The 18,488-nt window shown below is 36.9% G+C and overlaps 1 protein-coding gene across 1 annotated transcript in view; it reads left to right on the plus strand.

Annotated features, from left to right (window-relative positions):
• gmds (GDP-mannose 4,6-dehydratase) overlaps positions 1-18,488 on the plus strand; it is a 160,723-nt gene that overhangs the window by 118,511 nt on the left and 23,724 nt on the right. Inside the window, exons 8-9 of the mRNA XM_055050555.1 lie at positions 138-256; positions 597-693. Of these exons, the coding sequence (XP_054906530.1) occupies positions 138-256; positions 597-693 (216 nt within the window). The remainder of the gene's footprint in view (positions 1-137; positions 257-596; positions 694-18,488) is intronic.

The following is an 18,488-nucleotide window of genomic DNA, read 5'->3' on the forward strand; positions in this document are numbered from 1 at the left end:
CAAGCGAGTGCCCCGCTCAGAGGTCGCAGGTTCACTTCCTGTCTGTCAGAGTAGAGCTGGGCAGTGTCCAGAGTGGAGCACCAAACTGTCTTTATGATCTTTCTGTGGTCTGACCTCCTTGTTTCTGTCTCTTTCAGGCTATGTGGCTGATGCTGCAGTCAGAAGAGCCAGACGATTTTGTAATCGCCACGGGGGAGGTTCACAGCGTGCGGGAGTTTGTGGAGAGGGCCTTTAAACATGTGGGAAAGACCATTGTGTGAGTGTTCACACATACAACACAACACAGGTCACTTTTATAATGTGTAAGATCACAGCCTGAGAGTGATTAATATCTTCACTTCAATACCTTAAATTTGAAAATTGAACCCTTTTTTTTATTTCTCCTTTTTTCATCGAGCAGAAAAAAGGATGGTTATGGTTTTGACCAATCAAAACCATAACATAAAGGAGTATTTGAGTGTTCATAATTCCTGTTGCATTGGTTCCAATTTAACTTAAAAACGTTAAGAAAGAAACTGCAGAAATATCATGGAGCATAAAAAAGTATAAACAGAAAATGTGGAAAGCTTCTTTATTTGGATTTTGTCATATTCCAGGTGGGAGGGGAAGGATGAAAATGAGATCGGCCGTTGCAAAGAGACCGGCATTATACACGTGAAGGTGGACCCAAAATTCTTCCGCCCCACAGAAGTGGTAAGCCACGTTTCTTTTTGTGTATAGTGTAGTGTTTTTACATATTTTTTCAATCTATCCAAATCAACACAAATCTGTGAAATTATCGTAGTGTACTTTGCTGTATGGGTCGATTGTGCCACCTGACCACAACTTGGAAATATTTACTAGTCTTCCACATCAGTGTGGAAGAATTTTAATCCATTCTTCCACATAAAGAGGATTACAGTTTGGGATGCAGGTTTGTGTCCTTTCATAAACTTAGTTTATGTTCCTTCAAAACAATATTTTTTTGTTCACAACGAGAAATAAAAACACACATCTTTAAAATTAAAAGAGAAACTCCATTACAAATATGGAGTTAATGCACTATATGAGATTGTGAAAGGGTCAACACTTTGTCTCCCACTCCTCACCCTCCCACACCATCTAACAGAGAGCCACATTCACAGTGTGATACAAAATGGTGCAATAGAAGAGAAACCAATAAAAATAAACAATCAAATTAGACTACATTAAAAAAAAAGAATGAAACTTAAGTTTTGCTTCATTTTTTACACAGAAATCTTGGTATGGTCTCTTGTTTCTTTTTCCTTAATGTCCCTAGTCAAAATGTCTGACCTTTAACCTCATGACTACAGTCAAAGCTTTGGTAATTTTACTGTCATTAAGGTTTCCATTTAATTTAGTTAATTTAGATTTAATATTCACAGTTCTTCAAGTTTTTGCCTGTTTAATGATTGGACAGTTTAACAGGTACACATGTAAGAAGTTGCAGTTGGTGCTGAAGAACGACATTGCTTTAAAAATTGTGAAATCCATATAGTTTTGTTAAATTTACCTCACATTATAGTGTATAACTCTATATAGTTGACCTTACCTTGTGAGAAATAGGTTTTGTTTTGGTTTTTTTCATTTTCTTTTATATTTTTACGTGTCTCATTGCCGGTCATTGTGTCTGAGAACATACACTTATCAGCTATAAAGGGTGCAGCTGACAGCTTCAGGCGGCTCATTGTATGCTTTAAAGCTGCTGGGAACAAGCCAGCCCACTGCTTTAAGACTAATGTCGGCTGTATCCTGTCAATGAATTCAGAAAGGCTGCACATATCTGATGAGTCACCTTCTTTGGGAACTAATCCTGATCAATTAGGAGATGTATGTACCCTAATGACAAAGTTGTGCATGAGCAAGCTATGTTGTGCAACAGAAAGTACATCATGCGTCTGTCTCAGAAGGTAGGAGGTGGGTCTTTCTTTTTGGGGATCTAAAGGGCATTGCAGCTACTCCTTACTGATGGTATTAGGTTACCTCAAAGTGTTGTGGCCCTGATTTTGCATCAAACTCTTGGTTAAAAGCCAGAAGTCCCCGTCCCAGAAGCTTTGGTCCTCTGAGATTAAGGTTGAGATTCAGTTGAGTGACGGCAGGGGATTAAAAAGAAGGTCCTGCTGACTGACTGCTGAGGGTATGACAGTGCTGGTTACACACCTGTGCCTGTATTCTTTGTGCATGTCAGCTCATTCATTCAGGGTCTTAACCCTGAATCCACACTGAAAACTACACCTTCAGTTGATCGAGTCAACACTGACCTGTGGGCCAAGAAACTTTAAGGTGTTGCTTTTGTGATATGTTGGCATCCTGGCAGTATCACCTGTAATGCTGATCCCGATGTTGTGTTTCAGAGATCTAATGGGTTACAATCAACATGTAAATATCAGGCCACCTGAACCTAATGAGAAATTGATATTTTGAAGATTCAGGGTAGAGAAAATACTGACTTTATTGAGAGAAGTGTTTTTGGATACTGCTTCATATACTGACACATTTTTTACTATATAATTAAAGCTGTCAACTACTGAGATCAAATGGCTTAACAAAAGCCTGCAGAAAGAACACTATGGAGGTATCTCAATCTGATCTAAAGAGGCCTCCAAAGAATTTGAAATCATTTGTTTCACTGTATGAAAAAATTAACATAAATAATTATTCATTTCATTTGAAAGCAAAACATCTTAAAGTGTCATCATGGGACATATAGAAGGCTCCTGTGACTGTTGATATGAAAGTGTATGTCTGTACAGTTACATAGACCATTTTTTACATGTCTAAAGCTATAAACCTTAAAATGTGAAATAATTTTAAAATTATTGCTGCTGTTTAAGAGCATTTTGGTAGTGCAGAGTTTCTGTCACCCGAGAAGCTCAGAGGTTAAAGCTTGTTGTAATGACAAGGTTACAACGGTTCAGTTACAGTGGGTAGACCCTCATTGTCTCCTTATTTCTAAAAGAGACCAAAGAGAGTTTAACCTTTGAACTCTCAAACAGGAAACGGCTGACACTGTGCTCATACCTCGCCATTGTGGATCACCTTGAGTGGAAATACCTGTCATCAAGTGGGTGCCGTGTGTTTCCTGAGCTTCCAGCTGACTCATACACATCCAGTGTTATGCTTGCTGTTTAGCTCTCTGAAGATTTGGATGTGTTTCCATTTGGGGGCTTCGTACAAAAAGGTTTGCGTGGCATAGATGCATTGTCACCTCAGGCTGCGTGTTAAAATATGTGTAATTCATCATTAGCCCTGTCAGTGTCTGTCCTTTGCAACCAACGTGAAAACGAAAGATATGTGATGTGAGCCGTCAGACTTGTTTTTAATTTTTCAAACTGCTTCAACTGTCAATACCATCCTTTTTCCAGACGCACTGCAGGGGTTTTACCTGCACTGCGGTTTGGCTCAGGTAAGCAGCCTCAGGGGTGCCACTCTGAACTATACTGAACTGGTTACGATTGGTTTCAGTTACCTAATGATGTTCAGAATCATAACCATACACATACAGAATGTTTTTTTTAATTTTTAGGTTTTTTGTTTCTTTTGAACCTTTATTTTAAGATTTACATGGTGAAAAAACACAACCTCCTTTTATACAATTCTAATTTATCTAATGCACAGCATCTAGAGCAGAAGATAGATAGAAAACATATTCATAAGAAAATTGCTTAGGTTTAAACCAGTGCTTGATTTTTAACAAAACTGTATTATGCATGCACGTGGCTATCTAGCTCCCAACAAATAGAATGCTTTGACACAGGAAGTCAACTAAAGAATATGCCTGGCATTCAAGAGACAATAGAAATCGACGTCAGTGGAACACTTGCAAAAATATCTCAAGTTGTCAAGTCAGAAGTACAAAAACTGGATTACTAAGACAGTTTTAAGGGGATTTCACGTAAAACGTTATATAAATGGTCAGATGAAAACAGAAGCCAAGCAAAGCCTTTTATTTAATTAAGCTCTAATTACTGCTATAAACCCAATTTTAGATCATCTCGTTCTGTGCTTTGGAGAGCACGGCTATTTCACTTAGTCATTGCCTGCATGCCGACTCTTGTGTGCGTCTGTGCTAATACAGGTTAGCTGTCATATCTCATAGTTCATGTGTCACTGCAGGGCATAAACTGATGTGAGCTGAGTGACAACTCTGTGGTTCCTGTCCGACCTCTCACACCAAACAGGACGACTGGTGATAAATGGGAAGCTGCCTGTCAATCTGTTTTTAGGCCTCCTCATCTTGTCAGTGTGTGTTTTCCAAAGTCATTTCTGCAGCTTAGTCTGTTGCACTTCTGTCTTTGTCTGAAAGAAAGTAAGACAAGAATAAACTGAGCATCTGTTAACTGTTACTCATTTTAGAAAAGGCAGAGTTGTGCATTCCATCTGTCTGGCATCTACTGATAAATAATATATTGGAGGACACAACATATTAGGACTCTTATATTTGTCATCAAAACTTTCTAGGTTTCAAAGCATAAAGACCAAATGGGTTACACTCCCTGGAAGCGACATTCTCTAAGGTCTAATTCAGTATGGCTGCCATAAATATTGAACATTGTGAAACTTGCAAGAATTAACAGTTTATCGGCAGCTTCTATGACTTGTATTTGATCCAAAGTGTTGGAACACATCACTGTTTTTACATGTTTTGTTTTAGTATATACTTAATGTTTGAATGCATAACGTGGAGAGAAAGGTAATGGCATAGGCTTGTTTTAGTGATATCAATCAATGTTGTTTTAGCATATGGAGCATTGGTCGCTCCCTGATCCAAGTTCAGACCTTGAAGATAAAAACTTTGAGATAAGATAATCTAGATAATCAAGCAAAGCATACTATCATACTATAAACTAGAAATACAACCATAGTAGACAAAAATGTTGTATTTTATATTGTTAGAAAACTAAAATAAATGTATTTGGGATGCATGTTCTTATTTAAGGATTGCTCAAAATCATGATTGTATTAGATACAGTCAAGCTTCTTTAAAACTTTACTGAAACCATTGACTGTTTATTACATTCTCATTAAACTAAAGTATCATGACATGGCCAAGGTCAAGACTATTTTAGAGGCTTTTCTACATTCTACAGGTGAACCACTTGAGTCATGTCCCACAGCCAGCTGAGCTTTCATGGCAACACTTTTTTTTCCCTTTAGCAAATCTCTCTTGATGTGCCTTTCATTTATTCCAAGAATATGACCCCACTAAGCTAACTGGCTAATTGCGATTGTTGTGGTTAGTGACAGTCAAAACTAATGCAAGTTTAATTCAGTTTTGTTTATTTTTATAACATCAATTCACAAAAATGTTGTCTGGGGGCTCTTTTCAAAAAAATAATTTTTTGGTTGAATCATAAATACTATTTATCAAACAGTGCATCAAGTTCACATCATTATTCAAATTAATTTAACAAGATTATGGTCAAACAAAACCCAGCAGGTTGCATTAAGTCATCGACTTGCAGCAATCCCTCCTCCAAGACAATCATGGAGAAAAAGAAGATAGTCTCTTCTGGTGTCATTGACTTAACAGTAATCCTTCTCACTGAGCATGCATCTCACAGCTTTGGAAAAGAAAACGTCTCTTTAACAGGAAGAAACCTCCAGTAGAACCTGGCTGAGTACAAGTGGTCATCAGCCACAACTGGTTAAGAAGTCAGAGCAGATACACATGAGCTTTGTAGTATCTTTTAAGTTAAAAAAAAAAGAGCAAAAAGTTTATAGTTTGGAGAGGAGGAATATTTGGTAGTTGGCAGCATTATCACAGCTGATACTCTCCTTCCTCCCAAAAGGATGAGATCACAGCCAAACAGAACATCAAACCAGATGTAGCTTCTATGGAAAGGAAACATATCTTAGAGAAACATAAAGTTAACTGATGAAATAAAAGTAGACAATACAAATTGGAGAGCAGTAGAAAAAGAATGTTTAAAAAAGGGATCAAAAGGAACCAGTTTTTCCTCCAGCAGCCTACGCCCATAGCAGTATTACTAGAGGAAAACTGTAACTCAGAATAACCTAACTCCATGGAGAGCTATCTTTCTGGACAGTTCCCTGTCTAATGCCACACACAAGTAACACTATCACTTGATGTTCTTGTTTGGACAAGAACCTCAATTTATGAGGAGCTAAAGATTAAAGATCCATTCCATCAAATAAAACACTCTTCTGTAGATATCTACATCTTGGATATTATCAAAAAAGACACGAGAAAAGTCATTGCTTCATATTTGGTACATTATATCAATGTAGTTTTTAGGTTAATCAATGCACTGTACTGATAAGTGACACAAGTATGCAGATTTGTTTTTTTTTTTTTCTCAAATGCATTGTCACTGCTTCTTTTGTCTCCTTTTTGTGCTCTTGTGTGGCAAAACCAATAAGTCCACTGTGCTGTTGGTTGAAAAGCCCTGTAATGCACCCCACCCCAACTGCTTCACACCTATTTGTCAACTTGTTTCACAGCCTGCTCAGAGTCATAACAAGGCCAAGTTGATTTAAGGCTGAGGGGGTGGGACTACGCTACCAATTCCTTCAGGTGGTGAGAGACTTGAAAATCACTCCTTTACGTTTTCAACTTTTTTCATCAGTGGGATCAGACATATCCAAAACTCTGTTTCTCACTCTGCTGCAAAGAAGCACTTTTAAAGAATATAACTGTTACAACCATGATTCCCTGTGGGGATTTTCTTAGACAGGTAAACATTAGTACTTGATGTTTGGACATCTGCCGACATTCTGCCTCTTTTTTTGTCTCTTCACACCTGAAGTGGTTTCCTTAATCTTTTCGGGATCAAATTTAGTTTGGCAAATTTTTTCACAGTTTTTTATTCAGTCTAAATTCCATCTGAAGGATGAGATAATCATCCTTTAGGCTGTCTTTCAGTCATTGCCAAGGATATCTGAAATCTGAAATCTGAGTGACTGTTTGATTGGTGCCCTTGCTAAGTTTCAGTGGATATTCCCGATGATTCTGAAGCAGAGATGACAGCTGTGATCCCCTGGGGCCGTCCGAGGCCCCTAGCCTGATTTTTCTTTTTTCTTTTTTTTTTTTTTTTACAATTCATTAATTTTACAAATCTGGCCCACCACCACTGGTGGTTAATAGAAAATGCTATGTAGAGTACAAGGTACTCATGTGTTAGTGACCATGCTTTAAATTAGCTTTGACAAAAAGTTACTGGATCGAAGCCAGCAACTATTTTTGTCAAAGACAGAATTTTGTACTTACAAATCGGCCTTTGGTTAATTTACTTGTCAAACCTTCTCCAACACTGTGAACTGGATAGCTATCTATTCTTAAGGCAAGCATGCAAAATAAAAAAATTAAAAAAAGATCTAAATCCATTGAAAAAACATTTCATTCTTTTTTTCTTCTGAGTACTTTATTTGTTTAGACTAAATGTTGCTTTATCAGGATATTGTTGACAAAGTAAATAAAATAACAGCATAACTTTTGTTGATTTAGTATTCATTTTGTTATTTCTGTGGCTTATGGGTACTTTAGACTTGAATATTTTGGCGCCGGTGACAAAGAGTTTGGACACCGACGATTAAACAAACTACAAGTTAGTATAATTGACTTATACACCTCAGTTTTTTTCCAACGTCTTTCACATGAAGTGCCTAAATAGGTTCTTGTCCCCTGGTCTGTGAGAGTCATCTGATATCCAGAAGTGTGTCAGAAACTAAATTACCCTTAATCTCTCGATGATTGATTTGAGAGGCAAGTAGCAGACACGACAGAAGACAAAAGCTGTTTACTGCAAGTTATTACTGGCGAAGTTGGTTCTTCTACAATGTACATAATTAAAGGGTGTGCTTACATTTTCACACACTAAGTTTTTGTTAAAGGTCACGTGTTCCAGTTGTAGTTCAGCTGAGTTTGCAATTGCTTGATTCCATTATTACCTAAAATCTTGAAATCATATATTAAAACATGGAGTTGTTTTCCTATATCTATACCTGATCCGGGGCATTTTACAGTAAAAGCGTGCTCTGTGTATGACATCTTGCAGCCTGGTCCTGAGTAGCAGTTCATTTCAGTTTACTGTGGCATTTATTGTTAAGATCTAGACACCATCTTGGAATATTGACAGATTGGGGAGATTTTTATCTTTGCAGCTAGGTGCGTTAGGTAGTAGCACCTGTTCTTGACTTGCGATGTTAAGTTGTTTATTGTATAATATTCTTTAGTATGATGCTATTGATAAGATTTGTTTTGAGAATTTTTATGTCAAGAAATTAATATCTTAAGAGTTTTAAGCACAATATTCAATTCGAGCCTCCCAACAAAGATAATTAGGTTCTTATATTTAGGAACAAAGCACAGCAGCTCTAACTCATTAGAATAAAGAAAGGTGCAGTTAGTCATTTTCTTTTAAGTCAGTTAAGCTTCTCTTTATAAAACCAAATTACAACAGGATTGAATGATCACATTGGAATGCCAATTTGCAGTGGCATGAGTGGGAGGCTTTTTTTTTTTTTTTATCTCCGTGAGATGTTTTGACTGATGGGAGGGAATTATCACCGCAATTCCCATGTATTAAACATAAATCAGGCTTTCATATAGTCACGTACCCGCATTCCCTGCAGTGCTGTCAATACATGATGGATTATCCTTTTGTTTTAAACAAGTTTGCAAACAAGTTTGTGCTTGTTCAGTGACAAACAAGTGCAAATGGAAGGAGTGCTGCATACCATTGATGCAACATCTTTTGGTTTGTGTGACTGAGAGAGACACCTAAAAGGTTACAGTTTCTAATTGCAGGTCAGGTTTTATGTGTTTACAACAAAAGAAAGCTTTTTAGGAAAGTAATTCTTGTGTTTGCTGTGGCCCTGTACAACATTCTGTAACAACATTGTAGCTGATTAGTGGTGCATTGATCATTGTTTATTGGCTCTAGGGGTAAAGCCCTTGAGCACTAATCATATTGCTTTTAAAAAATTAACACAGTCCAAAGCTGTAAATTCAGACTTTTTATAAAGATAAGATGACTTAAATTGAGACATTCTGAAAAAAATGAGAAAATCAACTTCTTCCTTCTTATCTAACACATAACACGTGGCAAAATGTATGACAGTTTGCCAGAGCAGTTTTTCTACCTTCCTCTTCCAAAGCCCAGGGAGCAGTTACGGATAAAAAGCTCCCACATCAACCCCTAAAAATAACATTGTTGACATACCGCCCCTCTGCACCTGTCAACTGCCTGGCCAGGTCCTCATGTGCGAAACTCGCAAACCTAAGCTTCCTTCTTGCCCCAGATGGCTGTCATACCTGCAGTGAGATGAGCTTAACGAATTCAGCAGAGCCTCTCCGGCTTGCATATTCTCTCACGTCATCAGTCATGTCGTCACATGATGAGAAGCTCAGACAATGGTTCCAGTGATCCAGTGGAATAAAGAACGCTAAGTGTTGTAACTTTTTATGACAGTTGGCAGCATAGCTGACCCACCTGTTGAGGTAATCAGTGAGACAAAGGCATACCCGATTGATGTAGTTTCTAAATAATGTTTGGCACTGTCAGGCGTAGCTCAGCTTAAAGGACAATTGCACTCTTGTATGCTATGACACAGTCAGATATCAACATTGATCTTGACTGCATTCCTTATGGCTTTCAGATGAAGTGTTTTGACCTGCCTTCTTTTCCTTGTGGTGTGAATCCTTTACATTTTCTTTCTTTAAAGGAGAAACTTTAATTTGTTTCTCCTTTATTTAGGGTTTTGTTAGCAAGAAAAACTAATGTGTTTTCAAAAGACCTAATTAAACAGTCAATCCTAATACATCCCATAAAACTCATCATAATACTCGTAAATAGTGCTACGAGATGATTGGACGAAATGATTAAAAATGACATCAGCTAAATTCTTCCAGGATAAAAATAAAACAACTCATCAGCTGATCGCTGCAGCCAAGTATTAAGCTTGTTGTATAGGAAAACCCTAGTTCCACATTAACCTGCATGCCAGAACATCTGAGCTCTGTGCCGTCATTCAAAAGTCATCTTTCAGTCAATTCAACTATTTGATATTTTGTACCCCCATTTTAAGCAAATGGCTTGCCAACTTCCATTTTGTACGCACATACTTAACAACGATATTACCAGTGTATTTATCTTGCTGGTTTTAATTATGGAGATAAATTATCACAAAAAAGTTTCAATCCCACATATAATTAATGCAACTATGTTATTTTATGAAGATTTAGTAAAATAATACACCGATTGAATCAGAATAACTGAGTATGACTTTGTTTCAAAATGTTTTTGTTGTGAACTACATAAGCTCGTTCACCTAAACTTAAAACTAGCTCTTGGTATAAGCATACATGCTTTACTCCGTTTAAGCATCCTACACTTATGAACCTTTTGAAGAACACATAGACATAGATTTATCTGTGAGACTAGCATATCTAGTATCATTTTAATTTTGTGAACTTCCAACACTGCTTACAATGAAGTTAAAAATGCTTATAACACAATGGTAACTGAAACAACAAATTTACTGTGCTGAAGGCTCACGATTTAACGTTTTTTCTATCTGAGAAATTACTATAGCAATGTTTGTTTAGATTTCTTCATCATATTGCAACATAACTGCTATTAAATTATTCTTAATGTTTTATGTTTAAGTCACTTATGACTACTACTATTATTTATATTTGGAAAGTGACTGATTAAAAGAAGATTTTTTAAAGACAATTGTGAATATCTAGATGATGCTGTGGCTTTATAAGCTTCTGATTTTGTTCAAGTCTTTTGAAATTGCCATCACAAACAGGCCAGAACAATTGACTGAAGAACAAATTGCAGCAGACTGTTAAAGCGTCCCAGCATTCAATGCAATGCCTCGGGTAGTAGCAGAAGCAAGGCACGCTGTGCTAAGGCCTGAATGAAAAAATTGGTAGGTTTTGAATTTCATTTTATTCCATGCAGGCGGTCTAGACCTCATAAATTCCCTCCCAGGGTCCTTGTAGTGCTTTCTGTAGCACACAAAAAGAGCAGTGTAATTTTTACATATGATCGAAATGTTATAAGCTTTTTGAAGCAGGTTTTTGTACTATTTTTTTTTATGCAACCCCATTTTCACATTAATTGTTGCTTTGAAATTCTGATGTAATTAGGGAACCAAGATTGAGACGGCCCATTCAGGCGTAATAAGAAACCCTAATATTCTAGAAACCACACTGTCAGAGCCATCTATGGTGGACAGTATTCATCCTAACAATGGGAAAAACAGGTCTGCCCTGCTATACATGCGTGCTAATAATATTATGGGTCCTGGCAGGCAGTAACTCAAACACTGTCCCTGAGCACCAGAGATTCTAAAACTTGGTCTGGAGTTTTTGCCGAATATCTGTTAGTCAGTGAAGCCTGAAATATGGAGGCTATTTCAGTTTCCCAGTATTAGGTTGAAATTCTGCATGGGTATCCAGTTCACAGCTCAGTCTGAAGAGGCTCCTAAACCAGTGGGGCTGTTTGACTGTCTGTATCTTTGCTGAAACCTCCTGCTTTGTCTTTTGCATATGAAGCAACTAGTTATAATATTACAAATATTTCTATGCCAGTCTCATAAAAAAGATGGCATATCTCCAAAGCAAATAATGAAAAGTTGTTCTAGCTCATAGCAAACGATATTTTTTGACAAAGACAAAATAATTTATTCAAGTGTTACTTGAAATAAGTTACTATATTATTTTTACTCATCCATTCCAGGCTTCTGTTGAGCCAAAACTCAAACACAAGTGTAAAAGTGCCAGATTCAATTGTAAACTGATTTTGCTAAATTATAATTACAATTAATTAATAACAATTAGTTAATTGTAATTATTGTAATTAATTAAAAACAAGAAAGAAATATTTCCACATGTTGACTCCTCTTGTCTACCTAAAGGCTGCATACAAGACTTTTGTAATCAGAATTAATCAAAAAAAAAAAAAATGCATCTACAAGCTGCAAATTGTCACTTACCTGTAATATCAACCAGCCAATACCAATGGATCTGGCTGTGGCCTCACTTCAGACAATTCAGTTTGAATCAGGGAAATTATAAAATTCATAACATTTATATAATTTTTTGCTTTACATTCTATGAATTTGGTCAATTGCTTAATTTTTTTCCTAATTTCCATAGCCAATAAAAATTATCCTTCCCCCAGCAGATTAGATTTCTGATTTTCAATATTTAACCCCAGAGGTTTATTATGTCAGAAAATACAATGTGAAAGGAGCATCAATTATAGAAAAAATTATTTAGCTTTCCTTTTTTACATTTATCGAAAAAATTATATGTCAAAAGCAATTCACATCCTTTCCAACAATTTAACTGGCATCACAGCAATCAAACCCTTCTTGTATTTTTGTGACCAGATCTTTGCATGTTTTCACTGGTATTTTGACCATTTACATTTGATGATGAGCTTCAAGTCATTCCAGTTTGAAAAAGCCTCATTGCCGTCATCCTAAATCTTTATCTACCTCCACAGATTCTCTATGACTTAGTGGCTAGACTGGGCCACTGGAAAAATGTTAGTCAACAGAATATGCAGGCAAAATTAAAAGACTGCTTTAAATCAGTATCTGTGTGAATGACAAATTAGCAGATCTGGTTTTAAAATAGTGCGCATTAACATTGTGCAAAGAACATATTAAATGCTTAAATTATGATTACTTGGAAGACATATAATCAGAAAAAACAAAATATGGATTTTATAAGGTCCTATCTGATGGCTTTGGGTCATTTTTTCCCCTTAATTAATTTGTACTCTTGTTTTATAGCTTCTCAACAATTTGTTTCAGTGTCTTGCAGTTATGGTAGTGATACATTACTTATTTTTACTCGCTGTCAATTTGCACCTGCAAAGAAGCAGCTTAATGATGCATTGGGCTGCACTCTTTTATAATGAGTAGACCAGAAGCTTTCCATTTAAAGAGACTATTTTCTTACAAAGCTGTCACAAAATCCATCAGTCAGAGTCAGTAACCTGCCAAGATTATGACCCGCTAAATATGTTTAACTGGAATCATAGATCGTATTTCACTGAGGTTGTGTGCTGAAGCGTTCACCTTCATTTGTCAGTTATCATTCACTTAAATATGGTCTTTGACGTTCTGACCCTGTCTGGGCGGCAGGGGTGGAGAGGAATGAGCAGCTATTATTATCCAGCTTTAAGTCCCTGGCAGTGCAGCGGTGTCAGTCAGAGGCTGTGGCGGAAGCCAGGGGGCCGGTTAAGACTGCTGGCTCTCCGAGGTGCTTCATCTCAGGACTGAGGCAGCGAGACCTCTAACTGAACCGCAGCCATTTGGATGGAGAAGTGCTGAGGCAGCAAGCTCGAGCTGTTTCACTGGGTGGAGTTCCTAAGCTGCACTACAGGTCTTAAAACAAGAGGTGGCTGTCGGCTGCCAGCCACTTTCTGACTTTATTATCATGTAGACCTTGTCCCTGTGCTCAGATTCACACATCATCGTCATTTATTCTGTTTTTCTCCACACTTGTTGCTTCGCTGCAGCGGTTAGCTCCAACATCTGGAATCAATTTGTGCGAATTATGTGCCAGAAATTAGTCTGTGTTTTAAAAGAAGCACATGTCTGTGTTTCACCTTGTCATATTGGGTGTTGCGGAAAAAGATGGAGCTCTAGGATTCCTCAAATTCTTCTCAGTGGAAGCCAGTGATAAGGAGAATTAGAAGCAAGACCTTAGAGTTCTGACAACAGCTTGGCTCGGTGATGGATGGAGGTGAATGTTTGAACACCAGACAGACACAGAGAAGCAAATGTCTTTTATGAGCAGCGTGATTTATCCGCTGAACAAGCTTTATCGAGCCCCGCCGCTGGAATTTATGGGACTTGAAACACAAAACGGGCTAAGAGCGTTGAGTTTGGATGTTTGACAGAGGCCTGCAGGACTTTCACTGTAACAAAATATTAAATACAAGCATTATTTGAAATGGTTTTCGTAAACCCAAGGGTTGTGAGGGGGCTGTTTTTGGGTTGTTTTTTTCCAAGATGATTCACTGTAATGAATCTAGTTGTCTTGAAATATCGCTGACAGCCAGAGTTACTGTGGGCTGGAAGGAAAATGATGGAGAACAATAAAAGACATCCTAGTAGCAGTTTCACATTTTCATGTATGCTTTTTCAGTTTTCATACAGTTTGAACTGTTCAGCCATATTCTCTTCTTATTAACATATCTAAATATGAGAGAGCTTCTTGTAATTAATCCCTTGTGTTGTTAGTTTTATATTTTTATTTTTCATATTACACTTTTTGTTTCATGACCTTCCCAGGCAGCTTTTCATCCTCTTTGTGACATTATTATATAATAATTACAAAGTGTATGTCTGAGTTTTGTGACATATGACATGGAATTTTGAATACTCTTTATTATGACTTTTACAACATATTACCATGAACTTGAGTTTACCTTTTGTTGTGCTTTTTGTTGACCAGTGCATGTCACAGACAGCACTAATGTTTGCGAATCGGATTAAATTTCTTTTTTCTCTTTTGAATAATCAAATCCAACAAGAACGAGGAGGAAAGGATTTGATACCGCTTGCTTTTATAGCACTACTCTTACTACATAAACATACTTGTGGTTGGATTTTCCCCAAAAATTATTTCCAAATGCATAATTGAAAATGTTTAAGTTAAGTTATTTGTTTGTAATGGCTTTTGTAGGAACATATTTTTCTATTCAGTTTGTGAATTTGTCGATTGGCAAGTTAGGGAAACCATACATTTGTTAAACCTACGGAATAAATGTTTCTGTTGGTTTTCAGGTTATTTACCATTAAATTGAACGGGACTGATTATGCCTAGCTTCATAATAAAGGATTTACTGAAACAAGATTGATTATCAAATATTTTGGAACGCTAATTGGAGTTTTAATCAGCTTTTGGACATTATGTTTGTCATCTCAACACTCAAATTTCCATAAGGCCGCTAATCTGATGATCTCAGACCATATCATAGCTTCTTGTCTGATTATGTGGGGCAGTGTCATGAGACCAATATGCATTTCCCTCCCTCTCTACTCATTTTGTAGCACTTGCTTGCTCTGCATAATACATCAGCAAAAGTGCTGATGTATTGTGCTTAAATAAAACTCAGCCACAGAATCTGGTTTAGGGTGAATATACAAGGATTCTGTGTGGAAGTGCATTTAACGATTACTTGCCAGTTTTATGAACATTAAATTCTAAGCCTCGTGTTGTATTGACAGTCAAGCTGTAATTGAAAGAGATTATGTCTTGAGAAACCACAAGAGGATCAAAAGCAGGTCTGCTTTGAGGACACCTTTCTTCCTCAGCTCACCAAGCTGGACATGTTAACAGCTTATATAATACCATATAAGCTGTGATTTGAGAGGTGCTCTTGCCTTCAGAAACATGCTTATCATGATTTTCCACATTCTTGAAATAAGCCAAATCCAAAGTAAAATGGTGCATTTCTGTACTTGCATGCTGTTTGTAATTTGGACACTGACATGTTAGATCAACTTAATAGAAATTTGACCCTTATTAATGGCTTAAACACAGACCTTTAAAAAATGATTTACCTTCTGAGTCATCATACTTTTCAACAAGAGTTTTTTTGGAAGCGCTTGTTTATTTGAATTTGTATTGGCCTTAATGGTCACATGTGGACACTGATTGTTCTTTCTTTAACAGCTGAGATCCAAGTCATTTTTGTCTGTCCAAGTTGTGGAAATGCTCCAACATTCAGCAGTCAGCCAAGGGTTTTAGTCCTTCCAGTTAGAGCATTTCAAGTAACATGTTTTGTAAAATGGAGCTACAGCATGTCTTAATTTTTCTTTTTTTTGTTGATGTCTTGTTTATTCATTTATTTAGAATTTTGTTGCTTTAATGTAGGCTTTAACTAGATGTCATTTCCAATGAAACATTATTTAGCTTATTTCTGGCAATCAACCTGTTAGTGTCATTAGGTATACCAAACTTTTAAGCCGTTATGGTTTCAAAAACAACAAACTTTTTTTCCATATAATCCCATCAGTTTGCAGTCCTCCTAATGATATTTTTAAAAAAAGTACCAAAATGACTTGAGGTTTTTTTTTTTCAGCTGTACAGTAATGGAACATTTTCCTTCCCCCTCCAGTTGCTGCACACTGCTAGTTAGAATAGAATAGAATTCAACTTTATTGTCATTGCACTGTCACAAGTACAAAGCAATGAAATGTAGTTTGCATCTATCCAGAAGTGCTATACAGGATATAAATATTTATAAACAGGTGTACAATTGGCTGAAAGAAAGCTGCTAGGCTTTCTCTCTGTTTCAGCTCTATTACTGAGAATTAGGGATGGTATGCCCTCCTACCTAATAGCTGCACCTAAAACATGTGGAAATAGGTTTATACAGTGGTGTCAGATCAGCTTAACCAAAATATATCAAATTAGTTTAATTTAGGTTTTCTGTTCAGTTTCTTTTTAATGCCATTCAAAGTATCTCAGAGTAAAGATAAATCCTTCTTAACTTACAGCTTTGCTAAATAGTGTAAGCCATCTTCTCTCTGCATAAGCTGAAATCAGCATGCAATGTGTAGACTCTTGTTGAGCTGAGTGTCCTTCTATTATTGGTTCAGAAATATCTATTTATTCCAGATCAAGCTATTTACTGTTTTCATTTTGTAATTATGCATTATGTCTCATAGTACCAAATATATGACATGGTTTAATGCTAATTTGCAGACCATTTAATAAATAGTAAAACTATATTTATTACATGTTTCATTACATTTTTTATTCTTATTACCAGAATCTGTAGATAAACATATTTATACTATATTATTAAATACATATTTTGGAAGGGTAACCATTGTTATCTTGCAGCATGAAAGGTCCTGGGTTTGAGTCCCATCCTGCTGGCTTTTTACAGGTCTGGACCCCCAGGCATTTGTGGGTTCACTCTAAATCCACAAGCTTCCTCCCACAGTTTAAAAATATCTATGTTAGGTTTAATGGTCACTCAAAATTCCCCTTAAAGGAAGTGTATGCATTTTTTTCCCCTTGTACTGTGAAACTCTGTGATGCCCTACGAACAGCGCAGGGTGTTTGCGGCCTCTTCCCTAATGACCACCAGAGGTAGACACCAATTTCCATATCAGGACATGTGTGCAAAGCCCCAATTTTCCAATTTTTCTTCATCATGAGCTAAATACAAACATGTCTGTCAAGTACAGTGAAAGATAATAAAGAAAATTGTTAACATATTGACAAAAATTATCTTTTTTTTTGTTCAATGATATTCAGTGAAAGGTTTTCTGTGCAGGAAGTCAGTAACTTGACCCTCTGCTCAATAATATTTGATTTCAGATCAGTAATGGAGAGACTCCATCAGTGTTTTAAGCATGTTTTTAACCATGTCCACGGCTTTGTGCAAGTGATCCCAGAGATCAGAGATCTGTCTATCAAGAGAACACTAAAGTGGGTGTGTGGGTGAGGAAAAAGGAGGAAAACGCGTGGGAGAAGAGATGGAGGGTTTCCGATGGACACCACTCCCTTGCCACGTGTGAACTAATGTGAATTTAGGTGACAGGAGCCTGTAACCCCTGGGAAAGAGTCTGCAAAGGGGGAAAAGGATGAGGAGAGCTGAAAAATGGGATTGACCCTTAACCCCCGGAGTTGGTAATGCGATCCCGGTATCTCTATAGTGGAGCCGAGAGATGGGGAGGAGGTCAGCAGGGGAAAGGGAAGCAGCTAAGCCACACTGCTGATTAGAACTTCCTGTGGTCAGCCGCAGAGCTGCAACTTAACATTACACAAAAGATGAAGGTACACAAAGACTGAAACACTTGAGAAAACCTTTTGGCAAGATTCTAGGCTCTGCAATAAATCTCAAAGCATTTCTGTTGTTTCTTTTGAGTTTCAAACATGCACCTCTACAAACGGGCCAAATATTGTGCAATCTGACGAATCTTGCAAATATAAAATCCCCTTCTAATTAAGTCAGAGAGAAGGAACTCTTGAACTCATCCAATAATATTAAGTGTTCAAAAATATAAATGATACCTGACATTCAGGAATCAGATGAATACAATTATTTTGTATGTTGTGTTTCCCTCATTACTGACCTTTACTGTTTTATCTCAATAATTTTAAGAAAGTATTAAAATGAGTAGAAGCTTATCTGCAGAGAATGTTCATCCTAAAGAAGAGCTGAGCGTCACTGATAACAGTGGCCAAAAACATGCAAAACAGGCTGCAATCCCTGCGTCATTTCCAACGTATAAGGATTTAAATGTCAAGGAAGGAGGGTAGAATTAGCTTGAAGAGGCATCACTATCCTTTTTTTATCTTCACTTGCTCAGAATTGTTTGATGCATTTGAAGAATAAAGAGCTGTGAAAGTTTAACCTTTTGACATTTTTTCATTTTTAGCAAAAATGGTGTTTGAATAAGTCAAATGTCATCATGGCAGCATAGTGCTTTTAAAGCTGTTTCAACAAATAAAGTGCAAGGCTACTTGTAAA

This window comes from Poeciliopsis prolifica, unplaced genomic scaffold (assembly GCF_027474105.1).
Source record: "Poeciliopsis prolifica strain line A6 unplaced genomic scaffold, Auburn_PproV2 SCAFFOLD002, whole genome shotgun sequence".
Classification (NCBI taxonomy): Eukaryota; Metazoa; Chordata; class Actinopteri; order Cyprinodontiformes; family Poeciliidae; genus Poeciliopsis; species Poeciliopsis prolifica.